Source organism: Oncorhynchus nerka, linkage group LG12, assembly GCF_034236695.1.
Source record: "Oncorhynchus nerka isolate Pitt River linkage group LG12, Oner_Uvic_2.0, whole genome shotgun sequence".
In the NCBI taxonomy this organism is placed as follows: Eukaryota; Metazoa; Chordata; class Actinopteri; order Salmoniformes; family Salmonidae; genus Oncorhynchus; species Oncorhynchus nerka.
Genome location: NC_088407.1, coordinates 36,041,228 through 36,059,367, shown reverse-complemented (window position 1 = coordinate 36,059,367; position 18,140 = coordinate 36,041,228). Strand labels below are relative to the sequence as shown.

Here is an 18,140-nt window from a genome sequence, read left to right as displayed (position 1 = left end):
TTGGTTTTGAATTATGAGCAGGCATTTTGGTTATGAATTATGAGCAGACATTTTGGCTTTGAATGATGAGCAGACATTTTGGTTTTGAATGATGAGCAGGCATTTTGGTTTTGAATTATGAGTTGGCATTTTGGTTTTGAATTATGAGTAGGCATTTTGGTTTTGAATGATGAGCAGGCATTTTGGTTTTGAATTATGAGTAGGCATTTTGGTTTTGAATTATGAGCAGGCATTTTGGTTTTGAATTATGAGTAGGCATTTTGGTTTTGAATTATGAGCAGACATTTTGGTTTTGAATTATGAGTAGGCATTTTGGTTTTGAATTATGAGTAGGCATTTTGGTTTTGAATTATGAGTTGGCATTTTGGTTTTGAATTATGAGTTGGCATTTTGGTTTTGAATTATGAGCAGGCATTTTGGTTTTGAATGATGAGCAGGCATTTTGGTTTTGAATTATGAGTTGGCATTTTGGTTTTGAATTATGAGTAGGCATTTTGGTTTTGAATTATGAGCAGACATTTTGGTTTTGAATTATGAGTAGGCATTTTGGTTTTGAATTATGAGCAGGCATTTTGGTTTTGAATTATGAGCAGGCATTTTGGTTTTGAATTATGAGCAGACATTTTGGTTTTGAATTATGAGCAGGCATTTTGGTTTTGAATTATGAGTAGGCATTTTGGTTTTGAATTATGAGCAGGCATTTTGGTTTTGAATTATGAGCAGACATTTTGGTTTTGAATTATGAGTAGGCATTTTGGTTTTGAATTATGAGCAGGCATTTTGGTTTTGAATTATGAGCAGGCATTTTGGTTTTGAATTATGAGCAGACATTTTGGTTTTGAATTATGAGTAGGCATTTTGGTTTTGAATTATGAGCAGGCATTTTGGTTTTGAATTATGAGCAGGCATTTTGGTTTTGAATTATGAGCAGACATTTTGGTTTTGAATTATGAGTAGGCATTTTGGTTTTGAATTATGAGCAGGCATTTTGGTTTTGAATTATGAGTAGGCATTTTGGTTTTGAATTATGAGTAGGCATTTTGGTTTTGAATTATGAGTAGGCATTTTGGTTTTGAATTATGAGCAGACATTTTGGTTTTGAATTATGAGTAGGCATTTTGGTTTTGAATTATGAGTAGGCATTTTGGTTTTGAATTATGAGTAGGCATTTTGGTTTTGAATTATGAGTAGGCATTTTCTATGGACGAGGCTTTGTCATGGGTTGCCGTGTTGGAGGTTTGAAATTGAGGTGTGAGTTTGATACCGTTGTGCTTTGGTTACTGACATTGAAGTGCCGGGTGGGTGTGTTGATAAGTGAGAATGGCAACCAGACGCTGAACTGCTAGAGGGACGAGAGGGCAGGTCAGGAATCAGTCTGCAATTTTCTCTCTCTCTCTCTCTTACTCTCTCTTCCTTTTTCTCGTCATTCTCCTCCTCCCTTTCTCTCTCTCCCTCCCTTCGTCTATCTATATTCATCTCTCTTTGCCTTCCTCTCTTCCTCTCCCCCACAGTGTTTGTGACTAGGCTGGAAGGCAGGGGAGGTGATCTCAGAATGGATTTTGGTAAGAGAGGCAGAGTAGAGCAACAAGGCTGACACACACACACACAAACACACACACACAAACACACACACACACACACACACACACACACACACACACACACACACACACACACACACACACACACACACACACACACACACACTGCAGTGGAAAAGGGGTGGTTGGGTGCACAGAGAACAATGGGCAATACAATGTCTTCTCTCTCTGCCCTGTCTTCAAACCAGCCGACCCTACATGGATCGACACCGCCCTAAAACCTTATCCTTCTCTCCCTCTTACCTCCTCAACCCTCGCTGTGGCCCTAAAACCTTATCCTTCTCTCCCTCTTACCTCCTCAACCCTCGCTGTGACCCTAAAACCTTATCCTTAACCAGGCTTCCTGTGCGTGTCCTCGGCCTAGTACCACCAGTGCCAGCACCACGCATCAGGCCTACAGAGCCTTCCTCCTCTCCAGTGCTGCCGGAGTCTCCCGCCTGTCCGGCGCCGCTGCCGGAGTCTCCCGCCTGTCCGGCGCCGCTGCCAGAGCCCCTCTGTCCCGAGCTTCTGCCCCTCTGTCCCGAGCTTCTGCCACTCTGTCCCGAGCTTCTGCCCCTCTGTCCCGAGCTTCTGCCCCTCTGTCCCGAGCTTCTGCCCCTCTGTCCCGAGCTTCTGCCCCTCTGTCCCGAGCTTCTGCCCCTCTGTCCAGAGCTGCCATTGAGAAGGGTGGCCATGGTTAGTAGGCCACGGAGGCGGACAATAAGGCGGACTAAGACAATGGTGAAGTGGGGTCCGCGTCCCGCGCCAGAGCCGCCACCGCGAACAGACGCCCACCCAGACCCTCCCCTATAGGTCAAGGTTTTGCGGCCGGAGTCCGCACCTTTGGGGGGGGGGGTACTGTCACGTTCTGACCTTTATTTCCTGTGTTTTGTAATTAGTTAGTATGGTCAGGGCGTGAGTTGGGTGGGCAGTCTATGTTTGTTTTTCTATGATTTGAGTATTTCTATGTTTCGGCCTAGTATGGTTCTCAATCAGAGGCAGGTGTCATTAGTTGTCTCTGATTGAGAATCATACTTAGGTAGCCTGGGTTTCACTGTGTGTTTGTGGGTGATTGTTCCTGTCTTTGTGTTTGCACCAGATGGGACTGTTTTAGGTTTTCTCACGTTTGTTGTTTTTGTTAGTTATCTCATGTGTAGTTTCTTTATAAATTAAAGAACATGAATAACCACCATGCTGCTTTTTGGTCCGCTTCTCTTTCACCAGAAAACCCTTACAATCCTTCTCTCCCTCTTACCTCCTCAACCCTCGCTGTGGCCCTAAAACCTTATCCTTCTCTCCCTCTTACCTCCCCAACCCTCGCTGTGGCCCTAAAACCTTATCCTTCTCTCCCTCTTACCTCCCCAACCCTCGCTGTGGCCCTAAAACCTTATCCTTCTCTCCCTCTTACCTCCTCAACCCTCGCTGTGGCCCTAAAACCTTATCCTTCTCTCCCTCTTACCTCCTCAACCCTCGCTGTGGCCCTAAAACCTTATCCTTCTCTCCCTCTTACCTCCTCAACCCTTGCTGTGACCCTAAAACCTTATCCTTCTCTCCCTCTTACCTCCTCAACCCTCGCTGTGGCCCTAAAACCTTATCCTTCTCTCCCTCTTACCTCCTCAACCCTCGCTGTGGCCCTAAAACCTTATCCTTCTCTCCCTCTTACCTCCTCAACCCTCGCTGTGGCCCTAAAACCTTATCCTTCTCTCCCTCTTACCTCCCCAACCCTCGCTGTGGCCCTAAAACCTTATCCTTCTCTCCCTCTTACCTCCTCAACCCTCGCTGTGGCCCTAAAACCTTATCCTTCTCTCCCTCTTACCACCTCAACCCTCGCTGTGGCCCTAAAACCTTATCCTTCTCTCCCTCTTACCTCAACCCTCGCTGTGGCCCTAAAACCTTATCCTTCTCTCCCTCTTACCTCCCCAACCCTCGCTATGGCCCTAAAACCTTATCCTTCTCTCCCTCTTACCTCCTCAACCCTCGCTGTGACCCTAAAACCTTATCCTTCTCTCCCTCTTACCTCCTCAACCCTCGTTGTGGCCCTAAAACCTTCTCCTTCTCTCCCTCTTACCTCCTCAACCCTCGATGTGACCCTATTCACCCTCTCTCTATGGATGGTCCACACAACTCTCTATAGTTATAAACCCATTTGACACAAGCCATTTAATACTACCCACATCTTCTTAGACCCCAATCAGACCATTTAACTACAACAGTTTCCACCAATTTCATGTTCTACCAATCTTCCTTTAGACCCCAAACTCCATTCAGGTTAAGCCTCCCTAAAAGGCCCCTCTATTGGCTTAACCCCCCCCGTGCTCAATGAGTTAATCAACCCCAAATGCCGTGACATTTCAGTGCAGGGCAGGAATCCTAGGCAAGGCTCCACAGAGTCCTCAGTGCAGGACAAGCCCGGTGACTGACTGGTTGGGACCCTCTGCCCATAGATGGCAGAGCTATCTCTGGGTGGAGCTCACTATCTCTGTCTGCTGATCCTGCTTTGAGGGGGGTTGCAGCTGGTGTGCTAAACCGCCTTGAGGAAGCCACATTTCCCTACGCACATTGTTGTGCAGTAGCCCTGTGACACACACACACACAAACAAAAACGTACCCTCCCCACACCCCGCCCCCCGCAGACGCCTCACAGCTATTTAGTTGTGACTGATTTGATTGAGGTTGGCAGGCCGCAGCAGCTGAAGCACATATCCGGGACAATTACATACAGGCCTACTGTGTGTCTCTTATGTATTCTGTGTGATGATGTAATGCTATGCAAGATGAAAGAGACACGCGCACTCATTATATTTCTTATGTTTTCGCCAGTCTCTCAGAGCCTGGCAACCGGATACATGTTTATGAACGGAGAGCGTGGGAGAGAGAACGAGAGAGAGGTGAGAGAGAGAGATAGAGGGATGTGAGAGAGCAGGAGCGGGATAAGGGGGGGATCATTGTTTGCGCTTCCATATTTGTGTCCTCGTCAATGAGGGTTACAGGGAGTGTGGCCAAGACCCCCTCTTAGAGCTAGGGCCTACCCCTGTTACCCGATTTCCCTCCCCGCTGAGAGAGTATCCTGTGACCCTCCACTCCACCGGTGTAAAACGAGACCTCTTTTCCACTGAAGTCATCTCACATCTCTCATTGATTTCTTCTCCTGTTTTTCTTTCTTTCTCCGTCTCTCTTTTTCCCTTCCTGTCATTTTTTCTCTTTCTCCGTCTCTCTTTTTCCCTTCCTGTCATTTTTTCTCTCTCTCTCTCTCTCTCTCTCTCTCTCTCGAACAGAGACGGTATCTCTGTTCGTCACTTTCAGAGACAAATACAGTACATTACAGTTAGGGATGTAAAGAACGCACGCTTCTGTTTCCAAAACCTTGATCTATTTGCAGTCAACATTATGTGATCGAATACCATTGTCTTATCTTATATGAATAATGTTTTGAGGTATGTGTTTTGGTTGGCATATTTTCTACCACAGCGGTATTCAGCAATGGATCCCTTCAAGTCTTGTTTATGTGACAGAGAAGATTATAGTAAAGAGAATGGTGTGCATGCTGAGAGAGAGAGAGAGATGCCAGTAAAGCCCTTTAAACTGAATTGAATTGAGAGAGAGAGACGCAGAGAGAGAGAGAGAGACGCAGAGGGAGAGAGTAGAGAGAGAGAGAGACGCAGAGAGAGAAAGACGCAGAGAGAGAGAGAGAGAGACGCAGAGAGAGAGAGAGAGAGTAGAGAGAGAGAGAGACGCAGAGAGAGAAAGACGCAGAGAGACAGAGAGAGAGAGAGAGAGAGAGACAGAGAGAGAGAGAGAGAGAGAGAGAGAGACGCAGAGAGAGAGAGAGAGACGCAGAGAGAGAGATGCAGAGAGAGAGCGAGAGAGAGAGAGAGAGACAGAGAGAGAGAGAGAGAGAGAGGGGGAGAGTGGAAGGTGTCAAAGCCATTAGCCCAGAGAAAGAGAGAGAAAAAAGAGTGAAATGAGGGGATACCCAGGAGGGAGAGAGAGAGTGAACTAAACATGCAGCCATAGATACGGGATATCTGTAGTCTAGTCCCACAGGACAACAGGCTAACGTGGCTTAGGTGAGATATAGGTGTTATAACGTGTCCTACCTCCAGTACTTTGCCGGTGATGTACTTCTTGCAGCTGTCACACTGGATGCCGTACATGGCATGGTAGTCCACCTCGCAGTAGGGGATCCCATCCCTAGTACAACACACACACACACACACACACACGTCAGAGATCCCCCCGTCAGCTTTCAATACATACTGCGTGACCTTCGGACGCCTCGGACAGCTGCTATCGGAGAGAGAGTGACACAGAGAGAGAGAGTGACACAAACCGACACAGAACGAGAGATATCTTGAATTGTGTAGTAAAGCACGTCACATATCAGGTCCAGCATCGTCTGGAACTGTGAAAATAGATGGAAACCCAAGAGAGAGATGTTGTCCGAAATGGCACCCTATTTTCCCTGTATAGTGTACTACTATTGACCAGGGCCCATCGGGTGCTACTTGGGAACACACACAGAGACGAGGAAAGAATTGTGAGCACCGAGAAAAGATCAATGCTCACTCACTCACTCTCTCCACTCTTTTTTTCAATGGCTTGTTCCCTATACGGTGCACTCCTTTTGACCGGTCAAAGATAGGGCACTGTGTAGGGGATAGGGTGCCATTTGGGATGCCACCTGTAAGGCTGAGAGGTGTGGTTCGGAAGGGACAGGTGTTGGGGTGGGATGTGGTGCTCCTGAGAAGGTGTTAAGGCCCGCGGGAACAGGCTGCTGAGGGGTTGTTCCACCAAACGACTGCCTTTGGTGTCCCTTTGATATTTGAAGTTTCTTATATTAAATGACGTGCCCTTTCATTTAGACCACATGGAGAATTCAATCAATCCAATTTTTTATATACGAATAAAGATTTGCTAAAGTGGCAAAATTCAACATGTTGTCCTGTCACTCTGTGCACCATCTGTGACTCACGGGGAGATTTTAACCCACTTAACCCCACAATTTCTCAAAGTTTTCACAATCATTATAAAACCTGAGTTATTTTTGCAGATTTGACAAAGACATTTCTGAAGATGATAAATCGATTTAATGTGATGAGTGATTCATTTTACGTCTGTCCCTCATTCTAAGGTCAACCCTGTTACGTGAACTGAACTCTCGTTTTAATATGGTGAAACAGTGAACATCTAATAGTCAAATCATAGTGGAATAGCTGGTGAGCTGGTTCTACCCTTTTCGGCCATTTTCCGGTGTTTTATGGTGGAGAACTGAGCGGGTCAACCGTAACACATCAACCATGTTACCCATCGATAGACAGGCTGGAAATGTTTTACAATAGAACCATTTTTGTGAAGCTTGCATTCAACCGCCAACTCCCTGTTTCACACAACAAGCGTCCATTCTCCCTGTCACGAGGGGATATGTAGCTGATTTAAGATGAACTCGTCCACCCTGTTTACGGTCAACCCTGTTACGGCCAAACCTGTTACTTTTGAGATGGGGAAAAAGGTGTTATTTATGAAGTTCGGCATGTGCTCCTTATGACAGAATGTTCAAATGAGATGAAATCAAAAGGTTTTCTTGACCAAGCTACACTTTTCAAAAGGTGGAACAACCCTGTGGTGTTGAGGGGGTGTTAAGGTCACGAGGGACTCACTTGCTGATGTACTCTGCGTTGAGCACCTTGTTGCACACCTTACACTTGAAGCAGCCCAGGTGCCAGTGTTTGTCCAGCGCTACCAGGGACTGCTCGTTCTTAAACTCCTTCCCACAGCCACAGCAGTCTACATGGGGGAGAAGGGGGTGGGCAGAGAGAGAAGGGAGAGAGAGAGAGAGAGAGAGAGAGTGAGAGGGGGGCGAGGGAAAGAGAGATAAGGGAATGGGTGAGAAAGACACCGGTATAAATATAGAGATGTATCAGGAGGAGAGAAAGAAACAGACTGGAAAGTGTTAGGAAGTGATGGAGCAAGAGATACAGTATATACTGTACAGGCTATGTAGATTGAGGGAGAGTGATAGTGAGAAGAAAGATGAGGATGTGTAGTGTAATGTAGGGTGACTTACTGTGGACAGCCTGTATGGGAGCAGGGCTGTTGGCAGGCAGGGGCTCTGTACAGTTTTGGCAGATACACTCTTTACCGTTAAACGTCACGCGGTCACCGGCAGGGAACGGCTGTCTATCAATCAACAGACAACGCAAGACACCATCAGTTCACAACGCAAGTACGATGTCACAATAGCACAGAGATTCAGGTCACTCAACAGAATGCACTATCTCTGTGGACGCTAATGTGCTTGTGTTTGTGTTGTACCTGTATGTTTGAAATGTCCATTACGTCAGATTATGCGAGATGTAGCCCCGAACACAAATAATGAACACATTTCCACACATAACGTCCTAGAAGGGGGCCGTATTACTGAAGAATGTCTGTCATGACACTGCAGAATTAAAGGTGACTGGAAAATGTCTCTATATAAACCATACCACTCAGAATGTTAATTAAGGCTTCATGAGCATCAACAACATTTTTTGTCTTGCTTCCACTACATTTTGGCTGTTTATTTCTACTTCCTTTTACGAAGACGCCATTTCCGGGCCACAGAATGCTAGGGTGACATCGATCGGGGACAAAAAGAAAAGAACGATGGCTCAGGGCAAAACACATGCTACAGACATGGCTTTTATGAGTTGAAACAAATGATACTGGCGTGATGTGATTAGACACTCGTATGTCTGGGGAATAAACATGTATGTCAATAATGATCACTCATATGCAGATAATGAGCTCTATGATCTAAGCTAGTTTGCTAGCTATAGCCAGTCAGTGAAGTGCACCTGTCACCTAAGACAGATTTGTCCGTGGGTTTTCGTGTTGCCTTGGCTGAATCGAATCAAATCACATTTTATGAGTCACATGCGCCGAATACAACAGTGAATACAAGAGTGAAATGCTTCCTTACGAGCCCCTGACCAACAACGCAGTTTAAAAATAAAAAAAAACGAATAAGAATAAGAAATAAAAGGAACAAGTCATTAAAGAAGTCGGTGAGAGCTGATATAATGCTGTGTGTATCACCCATTGCTCTATGCAACACCCCTACGGAGAAAGCACTGGTATCTAGGACTACACTGTCACACTGTCACACTGTCACAGCCAGACTAAGTGGAAGGTCAAGAATAAGGAGACACGCACATGTGCAAGAATGTGGACACACTCGCAAACACACATACGTACACACTTTCATATCCCCAACGACATTGACACTGTCACAGCCAGGCTACTGAGGTTTAAGAGTAAGGAGGCAGACCCCCCCCCACACACACACACACACACACATACATACTGCTGTGAAGTCTGGACTAACAATGTTTTCTCAGGCCAAGCCACAGCCAACACCTCGAACTCTGCAGGAGTCTCTCTCTCTCTCCCTCTCAGTTCAATTCAAAAGGCTTTATTGGCAGGGGAAACATGCATTTACATTGCCAAAGCAAGTGAAATAGATCATGAACAAAAGTAAAATAAACAATTAGAAACAAACAGAAAACATTACACTCACAAAAGCTTCAAAAGAATAGAGACATTTCAAATGTCATAGTATGGCTACAGTATATACAGTGTTGTAACAATGTGCAAATAGTTGAAGTACAAAAGGGAAAATAAATCAACAGAATATGTATATATTCCTGAGCCACGGCCTGTTCACCCCGCTATCATCCAGACGGCGAGGTCAGTACAGGTGCATCAAAGCTGGGACCGAGAGACTGAAAAACAGCTTCTATCTCAAGGCCATCAGACTGTTAAATAGCCATCACTAGCCGGCTACCACCCGGTTACTCGACCCTGCACCTTAGAGGCTGCTGCCCTATGTACATAGACATGGAATCACTGGCCACTTTAATAATGGAACACTGGTCACTTTAATAATGGAACACTAGTCACTTTAATAATGGAACACTGGTCACTTTAATAATGCAACACTGGTCACTTTAATAATGGAACACTAGTCACTTTAATAATGCTTACATGCTGCTTTACTCATCTCATATGTATATACTTTATTCTACAGTATTTTAGTCAATGCAACTCTGACATTGCTCGTCCTAATATTTATATATTTCTTAATTCCTTTATTTTACATTTAGATTTGTGTGTATTGTTGTGAATTGTTAGATACCACTGCACTGTTGGAGCTAGGAACACAAGCATTTTGCTACACCCGCAATAACACATAACGACTCTTTTCTGGATTTTGATCATTAGCGGGTATTGTCCTAATTCTGTTCTGCAATCATTATTTGGTGTTTTGCGTTGTACAAGGAGGATGTTTTTTGCAGAATTCTCAATTTGGTGTTTATCCCATTTTGTGAATTCTTGATTTGTGAGCAGGCCCCAGAAGTATTTTTATCCAGATCCTAATTGGGATCCTAATTTTAATGGCATAGAAGGCCCTTTTTCTCCCTCATCATTCAAAGCTTAGGTATCGCTTAGGTATCGGTTTTTGTGTGCTCTAGGGCAACAGTGTCTAGATGGAGTTTGTATTTGTAGTTCTGCAAACTGAAGCTTTTTTGTAACACCATCATTTTTGTCATAATTCACTGTCAGGGCCCAGGTCTGGCAGAATCTGTGCAGAATATCTAGGTGCTGCTGTAGGCCCTCCTTGGTTGGGGACAGAGGCACCAGATCATCAGAAAACAGTAGACATCTGACTTCAGATTCTAGTAGGGTGAGGCCGGGTGCTGCAGACCGTTCTAGTGCCCTCGCCAATAAGTTTATATAAATGTTGAAAGTGGTGGGGCTCAAGCTGCATCCCTGTCTCACCCCATTGACTAACACTAGAGAGAGAGAGAGAGAGAGAGAGAGAGAGAGAGAGAGAGAGAGAGAGAGAGAGAGAGAAAGAGAGAGAGAGAGAACAGGCTAGAGAGAGAGAGAGAGAGAGAGAGAGAGAGAGAGAGGTGGGTAGAGTGCTAACACTAATCAGATGTTTTTGGACCAAGGAATTGCGGATCATGTTGCACCCTCAAATCCCACACAAGAACACTGTGTATGACACAAACACGTGGCACATGCACAACCCACCCACCCACCCAAGCGCGCACACACACACACACACACACACACACACACACACACACACTCCGTGGGAAACCTAACACTGCTCTAGAAATAAGTGGCCTGCGAGTTCCTGACAGCACACTTAAAATTCCTGCTTCAGTGCGAAAGAGGCTCCCGTTACCTTCCAAGGCCTGATAAAACCACACCACTTTCCCACACACACATACAGTATACACACATACAGTATTCAATTTGAATGAGTTAGGAATTGTAGGTCAAACTACGGTATTGGGAGTTTCTTCAAAGCGTCCACATGCCCAGTTGAATGTGGGCACCCATCTGTCTGTGTGTCTGAGTATCCCTTAGGGGTGCATGCCCTCGCGTGTGTCTCCACCACTGTTGGTGATGTGTGTGTCCCCTCCCCCCACCCCTGTGTGTGTGTCTGCCATCGTGTATGTACGGATGCAAGGAGTGTGTGTGTCTCTTACTTGCAGCTGGCGCAGACGAAGCAGCGTGGGTGGTAGGTCTTGCCCAGGGCCGACACCACCTCTCCCTCTATGAACTCCTCACAGCTGAAGCAGCGCGTGCCGTACATCCGCTGGTAGTCCAGGGTGCAGATGTACTCCCCCTGGCGCACAAAGAACCCCCCTTGGGCCAGGTCAACGCCACACACTGCACGGAAGGGGGGAAAGGGGGAGAGAAAGAGAGGTGAACACAATTAGACATAGGATCAAAGACAGCAGTGTGTTGTCATGAGGGCTAAATTGCATGAGGGGGTGGTACAGATGGCTAACTCTAGCTGAAATTCACGAGGAGAGGCCCAAAGAAGAGAGGGGGATAAGGACACAGTAGATAACGCCAACACTGAGCTCCGAGAGCTTGAGTGACAGTCTGGAACAAGTCATAGGACAAACATTGTTCTACGCAAGAGCCTGTTCTACACATTCTCTTGTTTTCACACACACACAGGCATACACACACAAACACACACACACACGCACACACACACACACACACACACACACACACACACACACACACACACACACACACACACACACACACACACACACACACACACACACACACACACGCACACACACACACACAGGCATACACACACACTCGCGCGCACACGCACACACACATATACATTCATGCTACAGTACACACACATCACAACTTCTGATACTCTTACTTACTGTTGCTAATACTGCACAATTTAAACATTTTCCCCCCAATCCACCCTTCCCTGATACATGTGTAAATATTGTACTATAAATTGTTGGACGGTGAAAACCATGAGCTCTATTTTCGGCTGGTGTTAAGGGGCCACTAGTGTTAGTTAGCAATTTCACCATGTAAAAACTGGTGCAGTGGCATTTTCCAGCTTTAACGCCAGGATCAGCAATTTACCCGTCTTATATCAGCTCGCTTGTGGGGTGGAAATATTAGAGGTGTGTCCTTAAAAACATGATCCAAAGTGCTAATTTCAGGCAGCACTGACGGGTATATTTAAGACCAACCAAAAGCTGGTTTTAATGGTAAAACAGTTGGTTATGGGCATGAATATTGACATATTTAGAAACATAGAAAAGGAACGTCTTTCCCCATTTCATTTATTTGATTAAAAACCAAGCATAGCCTCCCCTCCTCTTAATTAAGACTTATTCTGTCTTGCCCAATGCAATCACACAATCAAATCTGTCGATAAAGGGTCTGGCTCCTGAGACCGACTGGAAATTAATCTTAAAAACCCCAAAGCTTTATTAAAATATCAAGTTTGCGAGGAGTAAAACAGTGACCTGACATTCCTCTTTTTTTTTCTATGCATCGTAGGCAGGCCCACATTGTTTTAGCCATGCAGGTCCCGTTTTGGACATCCGCCAAACCCCTTCCGCGTTGTGAGGCTATGTGTCCAGGCCCTTTATGAAACGAGAGATGAGTACCTCGGTGAATACCGGGGAACCTTGTATTTAAAAGCCGTCAGTAACCTGTCAAAATAGCTCGTTTTCCGTCTCATTTTTACTACAACCAAACTTATTAGAACGATTCACCTTCCGGGTTTGATGGTGACAACGTCCGTGGGGCTTGTCCTCTGATCTGTAAGACGGTTCCGATTATGGTCGTAAAACACAGGTCTATTCGGGAGCAGTATAACAGCGAGTGGACATTCTATTCATATTGGATCTTTGTCCAGCTACTGTGAAAAGTGTGGATGTGCGTAAAAACCCTCCATAGTCTGCATCGTTTTAACATTATATGCCCACTGAGAGAAATGATGGTGCCTGTAAGTGTGATATACACTGTTTCGTTTGGATTAGAATTGATTTCTTCTCTTTTTAGGCCTTATCAATAATTCATTTAATCTTTCTTATTGACAATGTTTGGCATGTCCATGCTCAGCTATAATTCAATTTACAGTAGGCCTAGCCCCTACATCAGTGTGAATGCCATTGGAGCTATGTAATTACTTAGAAGAATGTGGACTGCAAATGGGTTCAAGTTTTTTTTATATATAAAAATTTAGCAAAGGTACATTTTGTTATTTCGTTTCCGTAAGCCATTTAACACATAACGGACTAACATTGGAATTGGAGTTGATTCCATGGGAATACATAAAAGGCCGTAAATAGTCATCAAAACCCAGCCCTTCACGCCAACCCCAGCAAGTGCGCCGATAATTGTGATGGTGAAAATAGCAAAAAGATTTCTGACACCCCTCCCCCCCCGAACCTGTAGCGCTAGTGCCTGCACTTAGATTTACCATCGTGTTAGGTTTGTTAAAATAGAGCCCCATGTGTATCCTGTACATACAACTAATACAACTTGAAACTCTCTTCTCTGTCTCTGTCTCTCTGTCTGTCTCTCTGTCTCTGTCTCTTTCTCTCTGTCTCTGTCTCTCGGTCTCTGTCTCTCTGTCTGTCTCTCTGTCTCTCTCTGTCTCTGTCGAACCTAATAACCACAGAAACAATAAATTAATCATGGCAACAACACACAATACACAAAACCCCCTTAACGTCCCTCCCTGGACACGCCCGCTGGAAAGCTCAATCCCTTCTCCAGTCATTTAATAAAACAAAGTGAGTTCCTTTCTTTTCACTCCCTCTTTTCTCAGAAGGGAAGGAGAGGAAGAAAGAGTGATGTTTCAGCTGCTCCGTGTTACACCAGGGGAATCCTTGTGGCCCACTGCAACTTCTTTACAACCTTCTGACAACCTTTAAGCAACCTGACCCAGGGAAGCACCATCCCAATAAAAGAGCTGCCAAACAATAACCATTGAATGTTGCTCAGGAAGTGGTGGACATATTTTCCAATAGAAGCTCGAATCCTCATTGGTCGGAGCCACCCTAGAATGTGGCACATGCAGCCTGCTTTCTAATATCCGGGCTTGTGGGATGACAATGCGTGAACCCTGTCCAGAGTTGCCTTTGTGTGCATGTGTGTGTGTGTGTGTGTGCGTGCGTGCTTGCATGTGAACCCTGTCCTGAATAAGATCATAACACTCTGGCCCAGCCGGGTAAACCTGGAAGCTGCCGGACATGAGGCAACAAGCATTGTTTCCAACACGTCTTCGAGTGATTGGGCTAGAAAGGGTTCATTACGAGGGAACATACTGTACATAACACAATGTGCTGTGTGATGTGGTGACAACAGTTTGTGTCGCTTGTAGGTCTGTGAGTTGATACAGTGGTTCTATTCTAGGTTTGGAGACCGTCTATAGTTGTGCTTCTCTTTATGCAACCGGGTTGAACTGTGAAACTATGCTATCAGTCAGTCCTCTACAGAGCATTCCTCCTACCTCCCTCTCTTTGATCCAGGTCCCTAAAGGGGCCAGAGGAATTAGGAAACAACTATAAGGAGTGTTTCAATCCTGGCGCCACCCTAGAGCCACCTGACCCTCTGCCAGCAGCGCGGGTAACCTGAAACCGACATCTCGCTCGCTTCTGTTTCTCTCTCTCGGTCTCTCGCTCACTCTCTCCTGAGAGAGGGAAAGAGAGAGAGAGAGAAAAAGAGAGGGAAGGCCCTAAGTCTACAGCAGGCTTGTCTTTCACAGATTGATATGTATACCTGCAGCAGATGGTCGCCCACAGACCACAGACCACAGACCACAGACCACGCCAGAAAGAATTTATCTGTATAAGGAAGGGGGAAATGTAGGGGAAGTGGAGGTTGAGTCAGCCATTACAGTGATGCAGGCTCATGGTGATGATGTTGATGATTACCCAGGTCGACCCCACAAAAAACGCAGGTCAGGTACATTGGTTCCTCAATTAAAAGTGGCGAGGTTATTCTCCGACACTTTGTGGTAGATAGCGGCATGTTGTGGTAAATTGCTCATTCCGACCATTGCGTCACACTATCACAAGTGGGACTTAGAACGCTGGTTATGCTTTCGGTGTTGCTTTCGGGTCCCCCCCCCCCCCCCCTCGAAAATCAGACAGAAAGAATTAGAAGATTACAAACTAGCTTTATTTACCACAGTGTGGAGAGACTGACTTGCCCCTCTATGTAGAGTGAGTTTCTGAAACATGGAGTCCTTTTTTGATGACGTGAAGAAGAAACGGAATGAAGGTCCAAGCGGGGGGTATAAGGACGGAAAAAGGTTGCCCGTATTTTCAAGACCTGGGCTATTTCATTTGGTTTGTCACTAGTTTATTTAGGCAATTTAATGTATCCGTTTAGGCTTGGCCTATTTAGTAGGCTATTTTGTCAGCCTAAAGCTGAGTGACTCACTCATCTCTGGCTTTGGATCTCAACAAATAAGCACCTACATTCTTTCTGATCGCCTTGAATAAAGAAATGTTTTGACCAAGTTAATCCGCACATATCTCCCTGCACCCTCACATGCCACGTCTTGAAATGTGCAGACAGACGGAGTAAAAATACCTTTCCATCGTAATACTTCTGACAACCAACTTCCTAACTCCGCCCATAACTTTTGGATTTGATCAAATCCCCAGAAGGCATGGGATTATTACAACCTAACAAAAAATGAACCTGGTCATTTAATTGAATTCACTGGAGACCTATGGGTTTAACCTTCTGAATTAATGATTATATTGAAGAAAGAAGCCGCCTCTAATGAGTTCCATGAGCCGATCCATTACCCGAACAAAATAACATAAATTGGTTTAGTCTAATTGTTTCTATGACTACCGACAGCAGGCTATTATTCCTTTTTCTCCATGCAACATTTTGCTAAACAGAAACCATGTCATGAGTTAAGAACAATGCATTAACATTTTCACAATGCATTGTGGCACATTGACAACCCAATCGCCTTGAAAGAGCCGAATAATATTAGCCAACAAATAAAGCCACTAAATCAATAACTTGGAAAACAGTCCATTCATTACTCAGATCTCTTCAAATTGCTGTGCAGGAAGAGGATGTCATCCACTGTGCCCGGTCGCAGGCTCACAGCTGGCTTCTCTCTGACACCACAAATCCATCTGTAGGTGACGCTTTATCTTTTGGAACAACTGAATTACCAGGTGAAGAGTAGGCTGTTTGTTTGCCTCCAAGGCGAGCGTGGCCTCTGAGGCGATAGAGGAAATCAACAAGATCCACAAGTATTCTTTCACAATAGCTGGCTTTATGTTATCTGCAGTTTGGAGCGTAGCGAATAGCACCCTCTCCACGAGCAAACACTCTTTGTTCATGTAATGGACTGTAAGGCAAAAGTAGGCTATTTTTCAAAAATCGGCATCCACATGTCAAGTGTAATCGCGCCATTGTATTTACCCAAGTTCTCTCTCAACTCCGGGACCACCACCAGCTGATTATTGTGTCCGATGCAGGACTCTAGTGCAAGAGGAGATGCTCAAGCAGAAACATTCACACCTCCATTAATTTGCAAAGGGATAGTCTAATATCTCGGCTAGGTGTGAAAAAATCCCACAATTTGTGCCACAGTTTAGACTACAGATAGATGCTGCCGTCCGTCAGAGTTGAGTCCTATTGTGAAGTGGAACCAGCATCCCGGAGTCGCCTCTTCACTATTGACGTTGAGACTGGTGTTTTGCAGGTACTATTTAATGAATCTGCTAGTTGAGGACTTGTGAGGCATCTGTTTCTCAAACTAGACACTCTTATGTACTTGTCCTCTTGCTCAGTTGTGCACCAGGGCACAACTTTCTATTCTGGTTAGAGCCAGTTTGCGCTGTTCTGTGAAGGGAGTAGTATACAGCGTTGTACGAGATCTTCAGTTTCTTGGCAATTTCTCGCATGGAATAGCCTTCATTTCTCAGAACAAGAATAGACCGACGAGTTTCAGAAGAAAGGTCTTTGCTTCTGACCCATTTTGAGCCTGTAATCGAACCCACAAATGCTGATGCTCCAGATACTCAACTAGTCTGAAGAAGGCCAGTTTTATTGCTTCTTTAATCAGCAGAACACTTTTCAGCTGTGCTAACATAATTGCGAAAGGGTTTTCTAATGATCAATTAGCCTTTTAAAATGATAAACTTAGATTAGCTAACACAACGTGTCATTGGAACACAGGAGTGATGGTGGCTGATAATGGGCCTCTGTACGACTATGTAGATATTCCATTAAAAAAGCTACAATAGTCGTTTACAACATTAACAATGTCTAAAAAAAACAAGGACATCTCTAAGTGACCCCAAACTTATGAACAGTAGTGTGTAAAATATAATGTAGGACCATTATTAATGTCTAAAGGCTTGATTCTGTTGACGTACTTGAGTCACCGTTGTTCTGTCAGGACAGTGCGTGTTGCACACTACAACATCACCAATCTTGAAATCTGACTGGAGGCAGTCAACATGTTGAGACTATTTAACCATGACGTAATTGTTTAAAACCAAGACGTTTTTTTGTCATTTTACGAGGCATGTCTTACCATTTTTCGACCACAGGATTGTTATGGGTATTATTTTGTAAACACTTCCTCAAACGCAATTGAAATCCGTATTTCTCTCACGTACTCAACTTTATTTCGTTGTCCAGCAGCCAAAGACACAATCTTAGTCATATTAACAACCCATGCTTGTTGTTGCATCTTTAGATCTTCCCTCTTTCTACATTTCTGAAGGATATTTTCATCTCCGTCGTATGAAACCGCTCATATTTGCGGTGCACTTTTGAGAATGGTGTTTTCCCGCTAATTGCAATTTGCTCTTACTGCAGTGTGCACACTGCTGCACTTATAGTGTAAATAAATAGCCTAATAGTTATCAACATTTGAAGCTGTTAGGTTCTAATCCTCAGAGTAAAAAAACTCTACGGGCACTAGGAAAGCTTAACCAAGTTTATTCTGCCCAGAGGATCAATACAGCTGCATTAGACAAAAACATTTTCACACAAGCACTGATATTTAACCGTTCCTCATAGGCTGAGTCTCCTCCTACTCATCTGTACAAACATCGTTCTTTACTGCTAGGCAGGACACGAGTGATATGGGCCATAAACTTTTATTTCTCCCTTAAGGTGACCTGACCTGACCTCAACCCCCCTCCATCACCAATCCATGGCTCTCTC

The 18,140-nt window shown here is 44.8% G+C and overlaps 1 protein-coding gene across 7 annotated transcripts in view; it reads right to left on the bottom strand.

The window, feature by feature from the left end:
• LOC115138200 (actin-binding LIM protein 2-like) overlaps positions 1 to 18,140 on the bottom strand; it is a 106,898-nt gene that overhangs the window by 31,361 nt on the left and 57,397 nt on the right. For all 7 annotated transcript variants that reach the window (XM_029674796.2, XM_029674794.2, XM_029674795.2 and 4 more), the window contains exons 3-6: positions 11,123 to 11,306; positions 7,645 to 7,757; positions 7,238 to 7,364; positions 5,678 to 5,771 (exon numbers count right to left, since the gene is read on the bottom strand). In XM_029674796.2, coding sequence (XP_029530656.2) covers positions 5,678 to 5,771; positions 7,238 to 7,364; positions 7,645 to 7,757; positions 11,123 to 11,306 — 518 coding nt within the window. The remainder of the gene's footprint in view (positions 1 to 5,677; positions 5,772 to 7,237; positions 7,365 to 7,644; positions 7,758 to 11,122; positions 11,307 to 18,140) is intronic.